We start from the raw sequence: 13256 nt of genomic DNA, 5'->3' as shown, positions 1-13256 counted from the left end.
TAGTAGTTCATCAGAGATAAGAAGTGTGAAAGGAGAAGAAATCACAGAGGGGGTAGGGAAAACATTAAAAAACAAAACTTCTCCACTTAAAACCCCTGTGACTGAGTCACCTTGCCTCCAGGGCTAATATCTGTACTTAGCTTGAGGAAAACTGAAGAATGAAACTCCTTGCCATGATAAAATTGCTCTGGCCAAGAATCTAGCAATTTCTAAAAAGTGCTATCAGCAGAAAATGCTGTCAGCAATTGTCAGCTGATTATGCTGAACTCTGCCTCCATCTGCCACCACTTTAGGACCCCCCCCCCCCCAATTTATGATGAGGGACAGCCATCGCTTTCAGCCCTGCCAAGTAGGCCTCTGGGGCAGAAAGTTTCAAAACTCTTGCTTGGCATGTTTCAGTTCACTCTGCTGGCCTGACTTGCCTCAGGGTTCTGGGCTCTGGCTAGGGACAAAATGATTCTAAAAATGGCCAGGGGTGGCCTTTGCAAAGGAGAATCTGCTGAATCTGTTTTCCTCATAACATGTAGTTTTGCTCTCAGGCTCTGTGAAAGGTCAATAGCAAATCTATGTTGAAGCAACTTAATTTCTTGCTTGGACATTTTATCTTAATTTAAATTTATTTATCCCCTCTCCAACCCCCAACACCCAGCAAATTCAGAGATGGCTGGAAAATAAAAATAATGCAATAGATAAAATAGGATGTATTGTAGTAAGATTTTCCCCATAGTACTAACTATATGACATAGTATTGACTTTGCGCCACTAGTAAAGATTTGGCAGTCTTTCTCATGCATCTTTGGCATATCCCGAACCTGTGGATTTTTCTGCATCTTGTGCTCCCATGGATAGTTGTTGTTTTTTAGCCCCAAAGGAATTCTGTTTTGTACACATGTGTAGGTGTGACATCCAAAGTCCGCGGCATTACATTGCTTGAGGTGTGGAGGAGGAGTAAGAAATGTGCTTCCTTACCTCTGCCCTGAGGATATAAACTCCTCAAATTTGTACACCTCCATCGGAAGCTCGTTTTTCTGCAGGTTCTGAATGAACTCCAGGTACTTTGCCCCAACCTTGTAGGGCTTGCAGATCTCAGTCAGGTTCTGGTATCCTGCAGGGATTCGCTCTGCCTGGGCTTTCTGGAACATGAACATCCTCAAGGTGACCTTAGGGAAACAAAATATGGCAATATGACCATAAATGACTTTTCGTCATTTGGAAGTTGAGATCTGGGATTTCTCCTAAATTCTCCTAAACAGTTAATTGATTAATAACTATTTTAAAAAGAACCCTAAATCTAGATATTATAGTTTTCATAAAAATGAAATTTAAATGTAATGTAAAGTTAGCTGAAAACTGCAGTCCTGGAGAAGGACCAAAGACACCTTTCTATTGGCTGCCACAATTATGGCATCACTTCTCTCGTTCCACACCTCCTGCTGATGAAGCTTATCGCTATTCCGTGCTTGTTTCACTCTCTTTTTTTTGCTTGAGAGCTCTGCTGTCAGCTGTTAGGGCTCAAAATCAGATTCCTACAACAAGCAAGGTGAATGATATTAGAGGGAAGGAAGATGTGGGCTCTGTTCCTCAGCTGCTGTGTGTTTGTCTCCTGCTTTTCTTGTTCACCTGCTTTTACTTTGTTTTTCATCTGGTGGAAGCTTGCACAAGGTGTCCGCACATGTCATTTACATTCCTCCCTTTCTCTCACCTCACTTCAGCTACTCAGTGGTGTTTTGAAGCTGCCAGGCTGCCATAGCTGTTCCTCCTCCCCACCAGCAAGCTTCTTCTGAGTCATTGGTGTTGCTGGGAAGGTGTTGCTGTTTCCTTGTGCCTACAGATGCTCTCCAACAGCCACAGGCAGGCCAGGACCAGCCAAGGGCAGTGAGGCCTCCTAAAGACAGGCACCCTCAGGAAGTACCCCATGACACCAATCCTTGAGGCTGGCCCCATCTATGATGACGGTTGTCACACACACATCATGAATAAGTGGAAGGAGGTTGAATCCATCCACCATCTCCATATCCCCACAACTCCTAGGCAGCCCAACTTCTGTCCACATCTCTTTTGAACACCCAGCCAAGGAGGTTTCCCCCTTGCAACTTCGGAGGTGGTCCAGACACCATACAGCACAGCTTCCATGGTCTCTCTTTCCACTTCAGTCTAGTTCTTTCCCTGGGTGCTGCTTTCTGTTTTCTGTTCTCCACCCCCCCCCCAAGCGAGCTCCCAAAGTCCTCCCCTCTAAAGTCTTCCTCATCTTGGGGCTTGGCTGTGGCAACTAGCAAAAGAAGACTAAAGGAGACTGAAACCCAAATAGAACAAGCTGCAAAATGTATCGAGATTGCTGGAGAAAGGGAACAGTGAAAATCATGTCAGCCAACAGGAGGTGTTTTCAATCTATTCTGTTGCTAGGCTCACTTTAAACTAAATGTTCTTGAAAACCATAGCAAGCAATGGTAATGATTCTTGTTCCTCCACCGACTGTGTAGTAATAGAATGCAATTCAGACTGATGCTGAAATCGGACAGTTGGAGGTGCCTGTTGTTTTTGAAAACTGCAAAATCCAACACAGGTTTTACCTGTTGGTTAATGATGGGAGCTGTAATTAAAATTCCAAAGCTCACAGGTGTCCATAGGCAAGCTGTTGTCTCTCACTCTCCCCCCGCCGCCCTCAAATACACAACAGGGGCAAAGCAGTGTTGATCATCAGTGTCACAGGGTAATACTTGCAAATTTATCTAAACACGCCAAAACCATGGTACAGTGGTACCTCTGGATGCAAATGGGATCCTTTTCAGAGCCCCGTTCACATCCTGAAGCGAACGCAACCCGTGTCTGTGTGTCTGCGTGTCACGATTCGCAGCTTCTGCCCAAGCGCGTGACATCATTTTGAGCATCTGCACATGCGCAAGCAGCGAAACCCGGAAGTAACGTGTTCCGTTACTTCCGGGTCACCGCGGAGCGCAACCTCAAGCAACTTTAACCCAAGGTATGACTGTACGTATACGTTGATGGGATGCTGTCTATGAGTGTTCTGAGGAATTCACCTAAATGCCCTTTGCTGCAATACAGATAATCAGCATTACTTTCCCCGATCATTTCTCTCAAGCCTGTGCATTTCTCCAACTGCAGCAGCTGTGCAAGTCTCTCAAAAGTATTTTCCATTGTGTCTCTGTGTTTGACCTGCCTGGCTCTTTAGTTCCGTTACTTATGTTGTTATTCCTCCTCCTTCCTGCTTTTTCTCTCCCTTTCACTTCTTCAACTGCCCTTTTCCAATTCCCCTTTTCCCTTCCAAACAAAGGCCCAAAGTTCTGTTCCGTCCCCTGTCTGCCTTGGCCTCTCATTGGAGAGCTGTGTCCCATCCTTCTCCAGACAGTTCCAGGTGAGGACTGAGAATCCAGCTTCATGGGGGCCAAACAAAAGGGATACATAGGACTCACCTTATTTTTGTGGTGTTAAGTTGCTTTAAACTGCTTCTTAATATTGTGTTTTAACTGCTGTGACCCGCCTTGGGACCTTAGGCCAAAGGCTAGGGTAATAATAATAAGTAGAATAATGTAAGATCAGCTTGCTGCATCAGACCAATGGTCCATCTTATTCAGCGTCCTGTTTAGAGCATCCCAGGGGTCAACAAGGGGCCTGTGGGAAATCTGCGGCAAGCTGGATGTGGGCACAACAACACTCTGCCCTGTCTGATTCCCAGCAACAGGCGTTCTGAGGCAGATGACCTCTGACAGGGGAGGGGGAACATTGCCAGGGGGCTGGTAGCCGTAGAAGCCTTGTCATCCATGGATTTGTCTAATCCTCTTTTAAAGGCATCCGGGTTGGTAGCCAACACTCCCTCCTGTGGGAGGGAGTTCCATAGTTTAACTGTGTGCTGCGTGAACAAGGACTTTCTTTTGTTTTCCAATATTCAGCTTCATTGGATGTTGATGAGTTCTAGTGTTATGAGAGAGGGAGAAAAACTTTCTCTCTCCACTTTCTCTATGCCATGCATAATTTTATAAACTTCTGTCATGTCACCTCTTACTTGCCTTTTCTCTAAGTCAAAAAGGCCCAACTGCCACAACCTTTTCTCAAGGGGAGTTGCCCTCTCCCCTTGATCATTTTATTGCCCTTTTCTGAGATTCTTCCAACAGAGCAGAACTGTACACAGTATTCCAAATGCGGTTGCACCATAGATTTGTAAAACCATTTACGTTAAATAGTGGACAGCCAGACAAGCAGCATAGTATTTAACGGAAACTGAACTGCAGCAGAATGGAAACAGTTATGACAAATGGAAATTGCTGCCTTCTGCACTCAAGTTTCCTGCCTCCCTTAATTGGTAGGTAATTAATTGGGGTGAGGCCTCCTTGAGTCACTTCTGTCTTTGCACCTGGAGAAGAGTAGGAAAGGGCCAGGGATATTCCCTCAGCACAGATCATGACTTACCCGCCTCAGCACCTCATCTCCTTGGTACACAAGTTTGCGAATGTGGGAGATGATTCTCTCCCTGACTTTCTCCAGTTCCTGCCGGTGGATGTTAGCATCATAGACACAGCTTCGATAGACAACTTCCAGTTCCTGAACCTGTGGGCAGTGAAATAAAAACTGAGGGAAGGAATGGAAAGTGCTGACTTGGAGATGCAAGAAGGGGGTACTTACACATTTCTGAGGGTACCTGAGGAAGTGCCCTATGTAGATACCTCTACCACAAAAGCCAAATTATGCACCCAAAATAAATTTTGTAAAATTTCCTTTAAAACTAAGCTGAAATCATACATGCAGTTTTAGTTTGAGGTTCATTGTCACATAAAAAAACGACGCCGTTTGTTGCAGCCTTCCTCTGATCCCTTTGTTAATTTCCTTTGGAGTTTCAAAGTCACTGGGCAAACCCCAAATTTCCTTCAATATCCACATTAGGCAATTGGCTTCTTGAGAGAGGTTACTCAGGGAGGTAGTTGATAAAAGTCTGACGAGAGCAGCCAGAAAGACATGCAGTAACCTTTTGGTTACACACAAGCTGAAATCTTCAAACAAAATAATAATAATAATAATAATAATAATAATAATAATAATAATAATAATAATAATTTATTATTATTATTATTATTATTATTATTATTATTATTATTATTATTATTTTGTTATTTGTACCCTGCCCATCTGACTGGGTTGCCCCAGCCACTCTAGGCAGCTTCCAACCAATATAAAAGCATAATAAAAACACCAAACATAAAAAACTTCCCTAAACAGCTCTGCCTTCAGGTGTCTTCTAAAAGTCAGATAGTTGTTTATTTCTTTGACATCTGGTGGGAGGGCCTTCAACAGGGTGGGCGCCACTACTGAGAAGGCCCTCTGCCTGGTTCCCTGCAACCTCACTTCTTGCAGTGAGGAACCAGCAGAAGACCCTCGGAGGAAGACTTCAGTGTCTGGGCTGAAGAATGGGGGTGGAGATGCTCCTCCAGATATACTGGGCCAAGGCTGTTTAGGGCTTTAACACTTTGAATTGTGCTTGGAAACTCCTCTTCAGAGGAAAGGCGAAACAAAATTCTTCTGGAGTGAAACTGCATATCTTATTGTTAGAGTGACCTGTATATCTTCTGAGTTGACTTTTCCATTGAAATGTGTTACCTAATGAATTATATAAAGTCTGCACATGTAAATAGCCACCCAGAGTACCGTATTTTTCGCTCTATAGGACGCACTTTTTCCCCTTCAAAAATGAAGGGGAAATGTGTGTGCGTCCTATGGAGCGAAGACGCCATAGCCCCGCGACCCTCTCCCAGCTGGAGAGATGACGCGCAGCTATGGCAGGAACCTCTACAGCCCCGTGTCACCTCTCCAGCCGGGAGAGCGCGCGCGGGGGGCTAAAGCAGCCCCCCGCGACCCTCTCCCGGCTGCAGAGGTGACGTGCGGCTATAGAGGCTCCTGCCATAGCCGCGCGTCACCTCTCCAGCCAGGAGAGCACTCGCGGGGCTAAAGCAGCCCCCCCCCGAAACCCTCTCCCAGCTGGAGAGGTGACGCGCGGCTATGGCAGGAGCCTCTCCGCTGCGCCTTTCCGCTGCTCCCTGACCTGCTCTTTGGGGCTGGTGGTGGGCTTCCTGAACCTGAAGCCTGGAGAGCAAGAGGGGTCTGTGCACACTGACCCCTCTCGCTCTCCAGGCTTCTAAGGTAGCCGCCTGAACGCACCTTAAACGACACCTTGTTTTAGAGCAGGAAAACAAGAGGGGGAAAGTTCTCCGCCTCTCTGTGCAGCGCCTCCTGCCGCTTCACTGAAGGGGCGCTGGGCAGAGAGGCGGAGAATTTTTTTTCTTGTTCTCCCCCCTCTAAAACAAAGTGCGTCCTATTGTCCGGTGCGTCCTATGGTGCGAAAAATACGGTAGCTGGGGAAACCCAGTCATCTATAAATTATATCTGGGTATAAATAATTTGTTGTTGTTGTTGTACTGGGAGCCCATCTAGATCCTTTAGGACCTGTGTTATATGGTCCCGGTGGCTACTCCCAGTCACCATTCTAGCTGCCACATTCTGGATTAGTTGTAGTTTTCAAATCACCTTCAAAGGTGATTGCAGTAGTCCAAGCGAGAGATAACTAGAACATGCACCACTCTGGTGAGACAGTCTGCGGACAGGGAGGGTCTCAGCCCGCATACCAGATGGAGCTGGTAGACAGCTGCCCTGGACATATAATTGACCTGGGCCTCCATGGACAGCACTTAATAAAAGAATACAATAGAGGAGGGAGAAAGGTTGTTTTCTGCTGCTCCAGAGAAGTGGACACGGAGCAATGGATCCAAACTACAAGAAAGAAGATTCCACCTAAACATTAGGAAGAACTTCCTGACAGTAAGAGCTGTTCGACAGTGGAATTTGCTGCCAAGGAGTGTGGTGGAGTCTCCTACTTTGGAGGTCTTTAAGCAGAGGCTTGACAACCATATGTCAGGAGTGCTCTGATGGTGTTTCCTGCTTGGCAGGGGGTTGGACTCGATGGCCCTCGTGGTCTCTTCCAACTCTATGATTCTATGATTCTATGATTCTATGATTCTATGATTCTATGAAATACTGGCATATTCTGAAGGGCCTTCTAGGCTTTGCAAACAAAACTGTTTATTACGGTCATAGATGTAGGGTGGAGTACAATCATTTAAAATCTATAAAACATTTTGGAGATCTAAAGAGAAGGTATATATAAAAGACTATAAAAATATAAAAGAAGCTAAAAGAAGGGTTAGGAGCATTAAATGGATAAGGGAAAGCATAAAGGTTTAGTATATAAAAGGCTATGACTACAAACAGACCAAAGATAATAGAGATTTTAACCAACTAATACACCCTGTCTTACCAGGGGTGACCAGACCAATAGGCCATCAACCTTTCTGTGTGAGTTGCTTTGCTGTCATTTGGTCTCCCATGCAGAGATCCTCCACACCCAGTTTTGTAGCCCACAAAAACTTGTCATTGGCCCTCTTTCCCATCTGAGTCTTTGCCACACATTTACAGGCTCTTCGTTAGGAGGACCTGAATTCCAAAATCCGAGGTCTGAACTAGACCCCAGATTGCAAATGACAAAGGGACAAACTGCATAGGCTTTAGGATCTCAGACTGATACCTTTGACTGCAGCTCATCACGACATCGACGCCGCTTCTCCAGTTGCTTGTTGCCGCTGCCTGCAGTGGTCTGCCATTCTTCTTCTGCTCTGGCACTTAGCACTTTAGCTTTCTCCAGATCCTCGCAGCGCTGGAGATAGTGGAGCCGTGCCTTCTGCATCGAGGACCTGGAATCATTCTGCAATTGAAGGAGGAGTTACAAGGGCATGTCTGACCAGCTGTGGCTCTGGGTCATTTTTTCATTTAGAAGCTCAGACCTGCATTAGGAGGCATCTAGGGAGCTTTTCTTTCCTTCCTGATTAAAGTGCTAAAACCAAATTGCAATAAACTTTGGGGGGGAAAGCACATTTTTGTGGATTTAAAGTGTGGTTCCCGGCTGTAACCCTTCTAAATCAGGCTTGAAAATAGCTATAGGCTTAGTGTCCTTAGCAAGTAAAATTTGCTTCCAGTTGATGGAGCAGGAGAAGTATCCTACAACTGGAAGCCCCCCAGAGTGTCATAAATGACGATGGGCTCCTTGCCCCACTGCTTCCCACCCCAAAGAAAACCGCTGAATCAAAGCAAATGTCAATGAAGTTTTCTCCAGATTAATGCTTGCTTTGATTTATGGCTAGAGAGTGGATTTTCTGGGGGAAAGGGGTGGGTGAAGAGCAAAACCACTCAGACCTATGACTAGTAAGCAGGGGACAAGCAAAGAAACCCTCGGACCTATGCTTTTTAAAGTGTCTTTTAAGAAGCACAAGTCTGGATGAGCCCTGAAGGAGGTATCTCTGGGAACTGGGCAAGCAAAACCTTTTGTGAGCTAGTAACTAATTAGTAAAAACAAAAGGCTACATTGGAAGTAGCTCAAGAGGGGGGGCCATCCAGCACTACTTGCAGATTCATTCTATATTTGTCACCGGCTTATAAGGCTTGGTTCCCCCCGTCCACACCATAGGAAACAGCAGCTGCACAAACAGCACCTCACAGGAGTTGCTCACATTGCACTTCTAATCACATTTAATAGACATGGAGGTAGAAGAGCAGCCGGAGAAGCAGGGGAAGTCAGTGCAATCTAAATACACTTTTCCTACATCTGTTTGCTAATAGTCTGGAGTTCTTCCCCCCATATTCGTAAAAGCGTTGTTTAGAATATAGGATGTTAATAATTGTTTTATTGATTTCTAGAAAGTTTATTTTCCTTCTTTTTTGTTCTATGAGTTTAAGGAGTTTTTTTTTGGCTTCTGTTTGTTTGTAGTGTGATGAGAGGGTTGTAATGTCTTGTTCGAATTTATCAATTTTTGAGGAGGTTTTTTTTTTAAAATGGATGCCCTCTTCTTTATGAAGGCTCCTCTGTTGACCGCTTTCATTGTGTCCCAAAGGAAGGGGGTTGTAATGTTAACCACATCATTGTCCTTAAAGCAGTTCTGGAGAGTTTTCAAGAGACTCTCTCTAGCTAGTTGGTTTGCGGTTAGGATGGGGCTGAAGGACCATGATGAGATAGTTTGTGCTTCTTCTCCTATTTTGAGGGTAGCTTCTACTGGGGCATGGTTTGTGATTTTAATGTTACCAATGTTTGCTGTTTCTACTGGGGGATCAGGCCTTGTGTGAGCAGAATGCTGTCCAATCTGGACATTGGGACAGGACGGGCCAGTCCCTCCCCCCATGGCAGCTGCAGCAGCATGGAGACCAGGCAAGCAGCACAGTTGGGGCTGGCGGTCCTCAGGAGCCCTGCGCAGCTGTGGCACTCGCCACCTTGCCCTGCTGGAAGTCAGCCATGTATGGCTTTTAATTAAAGTTGACAGAGAAAGGCATGTAATGCCTCTGAGAGCACCTCTGGCTACCGTCCTCGGGACGAAAAAGGATCACAGACCCTCCAAGTGTCTTTATTTTCCAGGGACATCCCTAATTTAGAGAAGCCATCCCGGTTTCTGATTTGATCCTGGTTGGAATGTCCCGCTTTTCCTTAGAATATCCCTATTTTCATTGGAGAACTATTGGGGGGTATGGAGTTATCCAACCCCCGAGCCACTGAAGGGAAGTTTTTTAATGTTTAGTGTTTTATTATATTTTTATATCTGTTGGAAGCTTCCCAGAGTGCTGGGGCAACCCCAGTAAGATGTGTGGGGTATAAATAGTTAAATAATCATTATGGAATGGGACATTCGTATTTTCTTTTTAAAAATTTTATTTATGCTTTCACAATATTCTTCTACATTATTCGACTTCCCCACACCCCCCACCCTCCATGGGTTCCTTTTTATTCTTAGTTGTGCTACATATCTTTATACCCCTTTTAACTGATTTAGCTGCTATTCATATATCTATTCCTACTTGGAGATTTATGTAACTGTTATACAGGTGAAACTCAGAAAATTAGAATATCGTGAAAAAGTTCATTTATTTCAGTAATTTAACTTAAAAGGTGAAACTAATATATGAGATAGACTCATGACATGCAAAGCAAGATATGTCAAGCCTTTATTTTTTATAATTGTGATGATCATGGCGTACAGCTGATGAAAACCCCAAATTAATAATCTCAGAAAATTAGAATATTAAATGAAATCAGCAAAACAAGGATTGCAAATATTGGACCTCTGAGAAGTAGAAGCATGCATATATACTCAGTACTTGGTTTGGGCCCCTTTTGCATCCATTACTGCCTCAATGCGGTGTGGCATGGATGCTATCAGCCTGTGGCACTGCTGAGGTGTAATGGAAGACCAGGATGCTTCAATAGCAGCCTTCAGCTCTACTACATTGCTCGGTCTCATGTCTCTCATCTTTCTCTTGGCAATGCCCCATAGATTCTCTATGGGGTTCAGGTCAGACGAGTTTGCTGGCCAATCAAGCACAGTAATCCCATGGGCATTGAACCAGGTGTTGGTACTTTTGGCAGTGTGGGCAGGTGCCAAAGTCCTGCTGGAAAATGAAGTCAGCATCCCCATAAAGCTCATCTGTGGAAGGAAGCATGAAGTGCTCCAAAATCTCCTGGTAGATGGCTGTGTTGACTGTTGACTCTGGACTTAATGAAGCACAGTGGACCAACACCAGCTGATGATATGGCTCCCCAAATCAACATAGACTGTGGAAATTTTACACTGGACTTCAAGCATCTGGCATTGTGTGCCTCCCCATTATTCCTCCAGACTCTGGGTCCTTGGTTTCCAAATGAGATGCAAAAGCTGCTCTCATCAGAAAAGAGATTTGAGTAGTTGATCATCACAATTATATTAGTTTCACCTTTTAAGCTGAATTACTGAAATAAATGAACTTTTCCACGATATTCTAATTTTCCGAGTTTCACCTGTAATTCTTTAAATATTCTCCAAAGTTTTCTCACTCGTCTCTTATGGTATGTTCATCCTGGCTTCTTATCTTTGGAGTCAATATTGCTAACGCCACATATTCTATTAACTTATTCTGCCAATCCTCTTTCATTGGTCTGTTTTATCCTTCCACATTTGTACATAGGCTATTCTGGCCGCAGCGGTTGCATAAAGAAAAAGATTTAATACATTCCTAGGTCTCTCAGCCTCTATTATACCCAAAAGGAACATCTCTGGGTCTTTTGGAAATGGCAACTTTAGCATTTTTAAAAATTTCTGTGTATATCTTCTCCCAATATTCCTTAGCTTTCTTACATCCCTACCACATGTGTATACATGTCCCCTCTGTTTCTTTGCATTTCTAACACCCTTTTATACATTTTGACCAATAGTTGGGGTGAGGCCCCCTTTTCTATTGGAGAAATATTGCAGGGTAAGGGATGACAGATAAGAAGACTTGAAAGTGTTGGTGAGACTGTCTTTCTTTGAGCACAGGGGTTACAGGGATGATGTGAACTTGCATGGAAGCCCTGGGACAAGCTCCTAGTCCAGGCATAGGCAAACTTGGCCCTCCAGATGTTTTGGGACTACAACTCCCATCATCCCTAGCTAACAGGACCAGTGGTCAGGGATGATGGGAGTTGTAGTCCCAAAACAGCTGGAGGACCGAGTTTGCCTATGCCTGTCCTAGTACTTCGTCAAGCTTCCACTTTCATATCAATCCCAGCATGCATTACCCAGGAACCAGCTGAGAAATACTGCGTGGCCCACACCCACCTGAAAGGGGACCTCCCAGTGATTGCAGCTTTTTCCCTCCCCCCCACCACCACGATCCTTTCCTAGATCTGCTCTTACCATCCTTTTCTGTTCCTTCTGCCACTGATCTTTGAATTCCTTCCGCCATTTCTCAATTTCATTCCTCTTCGCCCAAAGAGGCTGCAAGGCAAGGTGGGGTGCAGGAAGTGAGATCTCCAGCAGTAGGTTTCATTATTTACAAATCTATGGCATCCAGGAGACACCACGAGTGACCAAGGGACCTGGGCAAATCAGCAGAATGGATTGCAAGCCCAAGAGATATTTTAGTTGCTGCATTTGTAAAATGGTGTCTCATCTAAGCTGAGAAACACTGTACCTGATAGTATTCCTTCATTTGCAAAATCCCAGCCGTCTCTATGGCCAAGTTCCCTGCCCTGATGTCATGCTCCATGGTCATGGTGTACAGATTCTGTAAGGGCATACAAGTCTGAAAAGACAAAAACACAGAGCCAATGGGTTCTAGGACTGAGAGTGTTGGGACTGGAACAAGGATGTTTGGGTTCAAATCCCAGCTTACAGGGAATGCTCAGTCTCCCTATTAGCACAGCGATGAAAGAAGACCTCCTATCTCATGTATGTGGCACTGCTCTGCCGGTTTCGTTTGCTGGCTCAATGGCATATGAGAACAGCTCACCCCGTGGATCAGCCACGTCACGTGGCAAGTGTCCACATCAGCACTGCAACTGGCTTTCGAGACTCTTGAAGCACCAGAGCCAATCCACAAAACTAGCTGCATACCACACAGAAGTGGTTTTCAGCAACAACCCCTCTGCCTGCTTAAAGGAGAAAGCAGAGAATCAAGCTTTAGGAGTTCTAGCTGCAACTTAGCCCAGCCATATTAGAAGCTAGTGTCATGGCACTACGATACAGTCAAACCTCAATTGTCAAATGTAATCCACTCTGGAAGACCATTCGACTTCTGAAACGTCCAACAACCAAATATTGAAAGCAGAAGCCTCAATACAATAGGGAAACTCAAAACGGAAGCCGTGTCAGAAGTTCAGCTTCTGAAAATTGTTTGAAAACCAGAACAGTTACTTCCGGGTCTTTGGCATTTGGGAGCCAAAACATTTGAAAACGGAGCCATTTGAGAACAGAGGTTTGAGTGTACAACATAGAACAGGGACAGGGAACTGTGTGGTGCTCCAGATGTTGTTGGGCTCCAACTCTCATCAGCCCCCCCCCCCAGCATGGCCAATGGTGAAGGAAGGTGGGCGTCCCAATCCAGCAACACCTGAGGGTACCAGGTTGCCCATCCCTGACATACAGAGGATGCTGGTTGCTTCTCAGAGCTGCAGGAATGAAACAGACATGAAATTAATGCTAATAGCATGGTGTAATGCACATAAGAGTTAATTTTGCTCTGTCAAGTGGAGAGGCTAGCTTTCAAGTGTGTCATGTCCATTAACTAGCTGATGAGACCATAATACCAGAAAACAACAGTTGCCTTGGGGTGCCTGCATTATTGGAAGTGGCACCCTGGAACACTTGCCCTTGCCTGGGTGGATTCATCTTTATATGTACTGGGAAAATGGTACCTGTAAA

The 13256-nt window shown here is 45.0% G+C and overlaps 1 protein-coding gene across 5 annotated transcripts in view; it reads right to left on the bottom strand.

Moving 5' to 3' along the window:
- GMIP (GEM interacting protein) overlaps nt 1–13256 on the bottom strand; it is a 108791-nt gene that overhangs the window by 29624 nt on the left and 65911 nt on the right. For all 5 annotated transcript variants that reach the window (XM_082207891.1, XM_082207892.1, XM_082207895.1 and 2 more), the window contains 5 exons: nt 12028–12138; nt 11751–11831; nt 7586–7762; nt 4426–4563; nt 970–1160 (listed from right to left, as the gene is read on the bottom strand). In XM_082207891.1, the coding sequence (XP_082064017.1) occupies nt 970–1160; nt 4426–4563; nt 7586–7762; nt 11751–11831; nt 12028–12138 (698 nt within the window). The remainder of the gene's footprint in view (nt 1–969; nt 1161–4425; nt 4564–7585; nt 7763–11750; nt 11832–12027; nt 12139–13256) is intronic.

The sequence above is a fragment of the Podarcis vaucheri genome (assembly GCF_965113315.1).
Source record: "Podarcis vaucheri genome assembly, chromosome: 2".
NCBI classification, from domain to species: domain Eukaryota; kingdom Metazoa; phylum Chordata; class Lepidosauria; order Squamata; family Lacertidae; genus Podarcis; species Podarcis vaucheri.
This window is presented reverse-complemented; position numbering and strand designations above follow the sequence as displayed.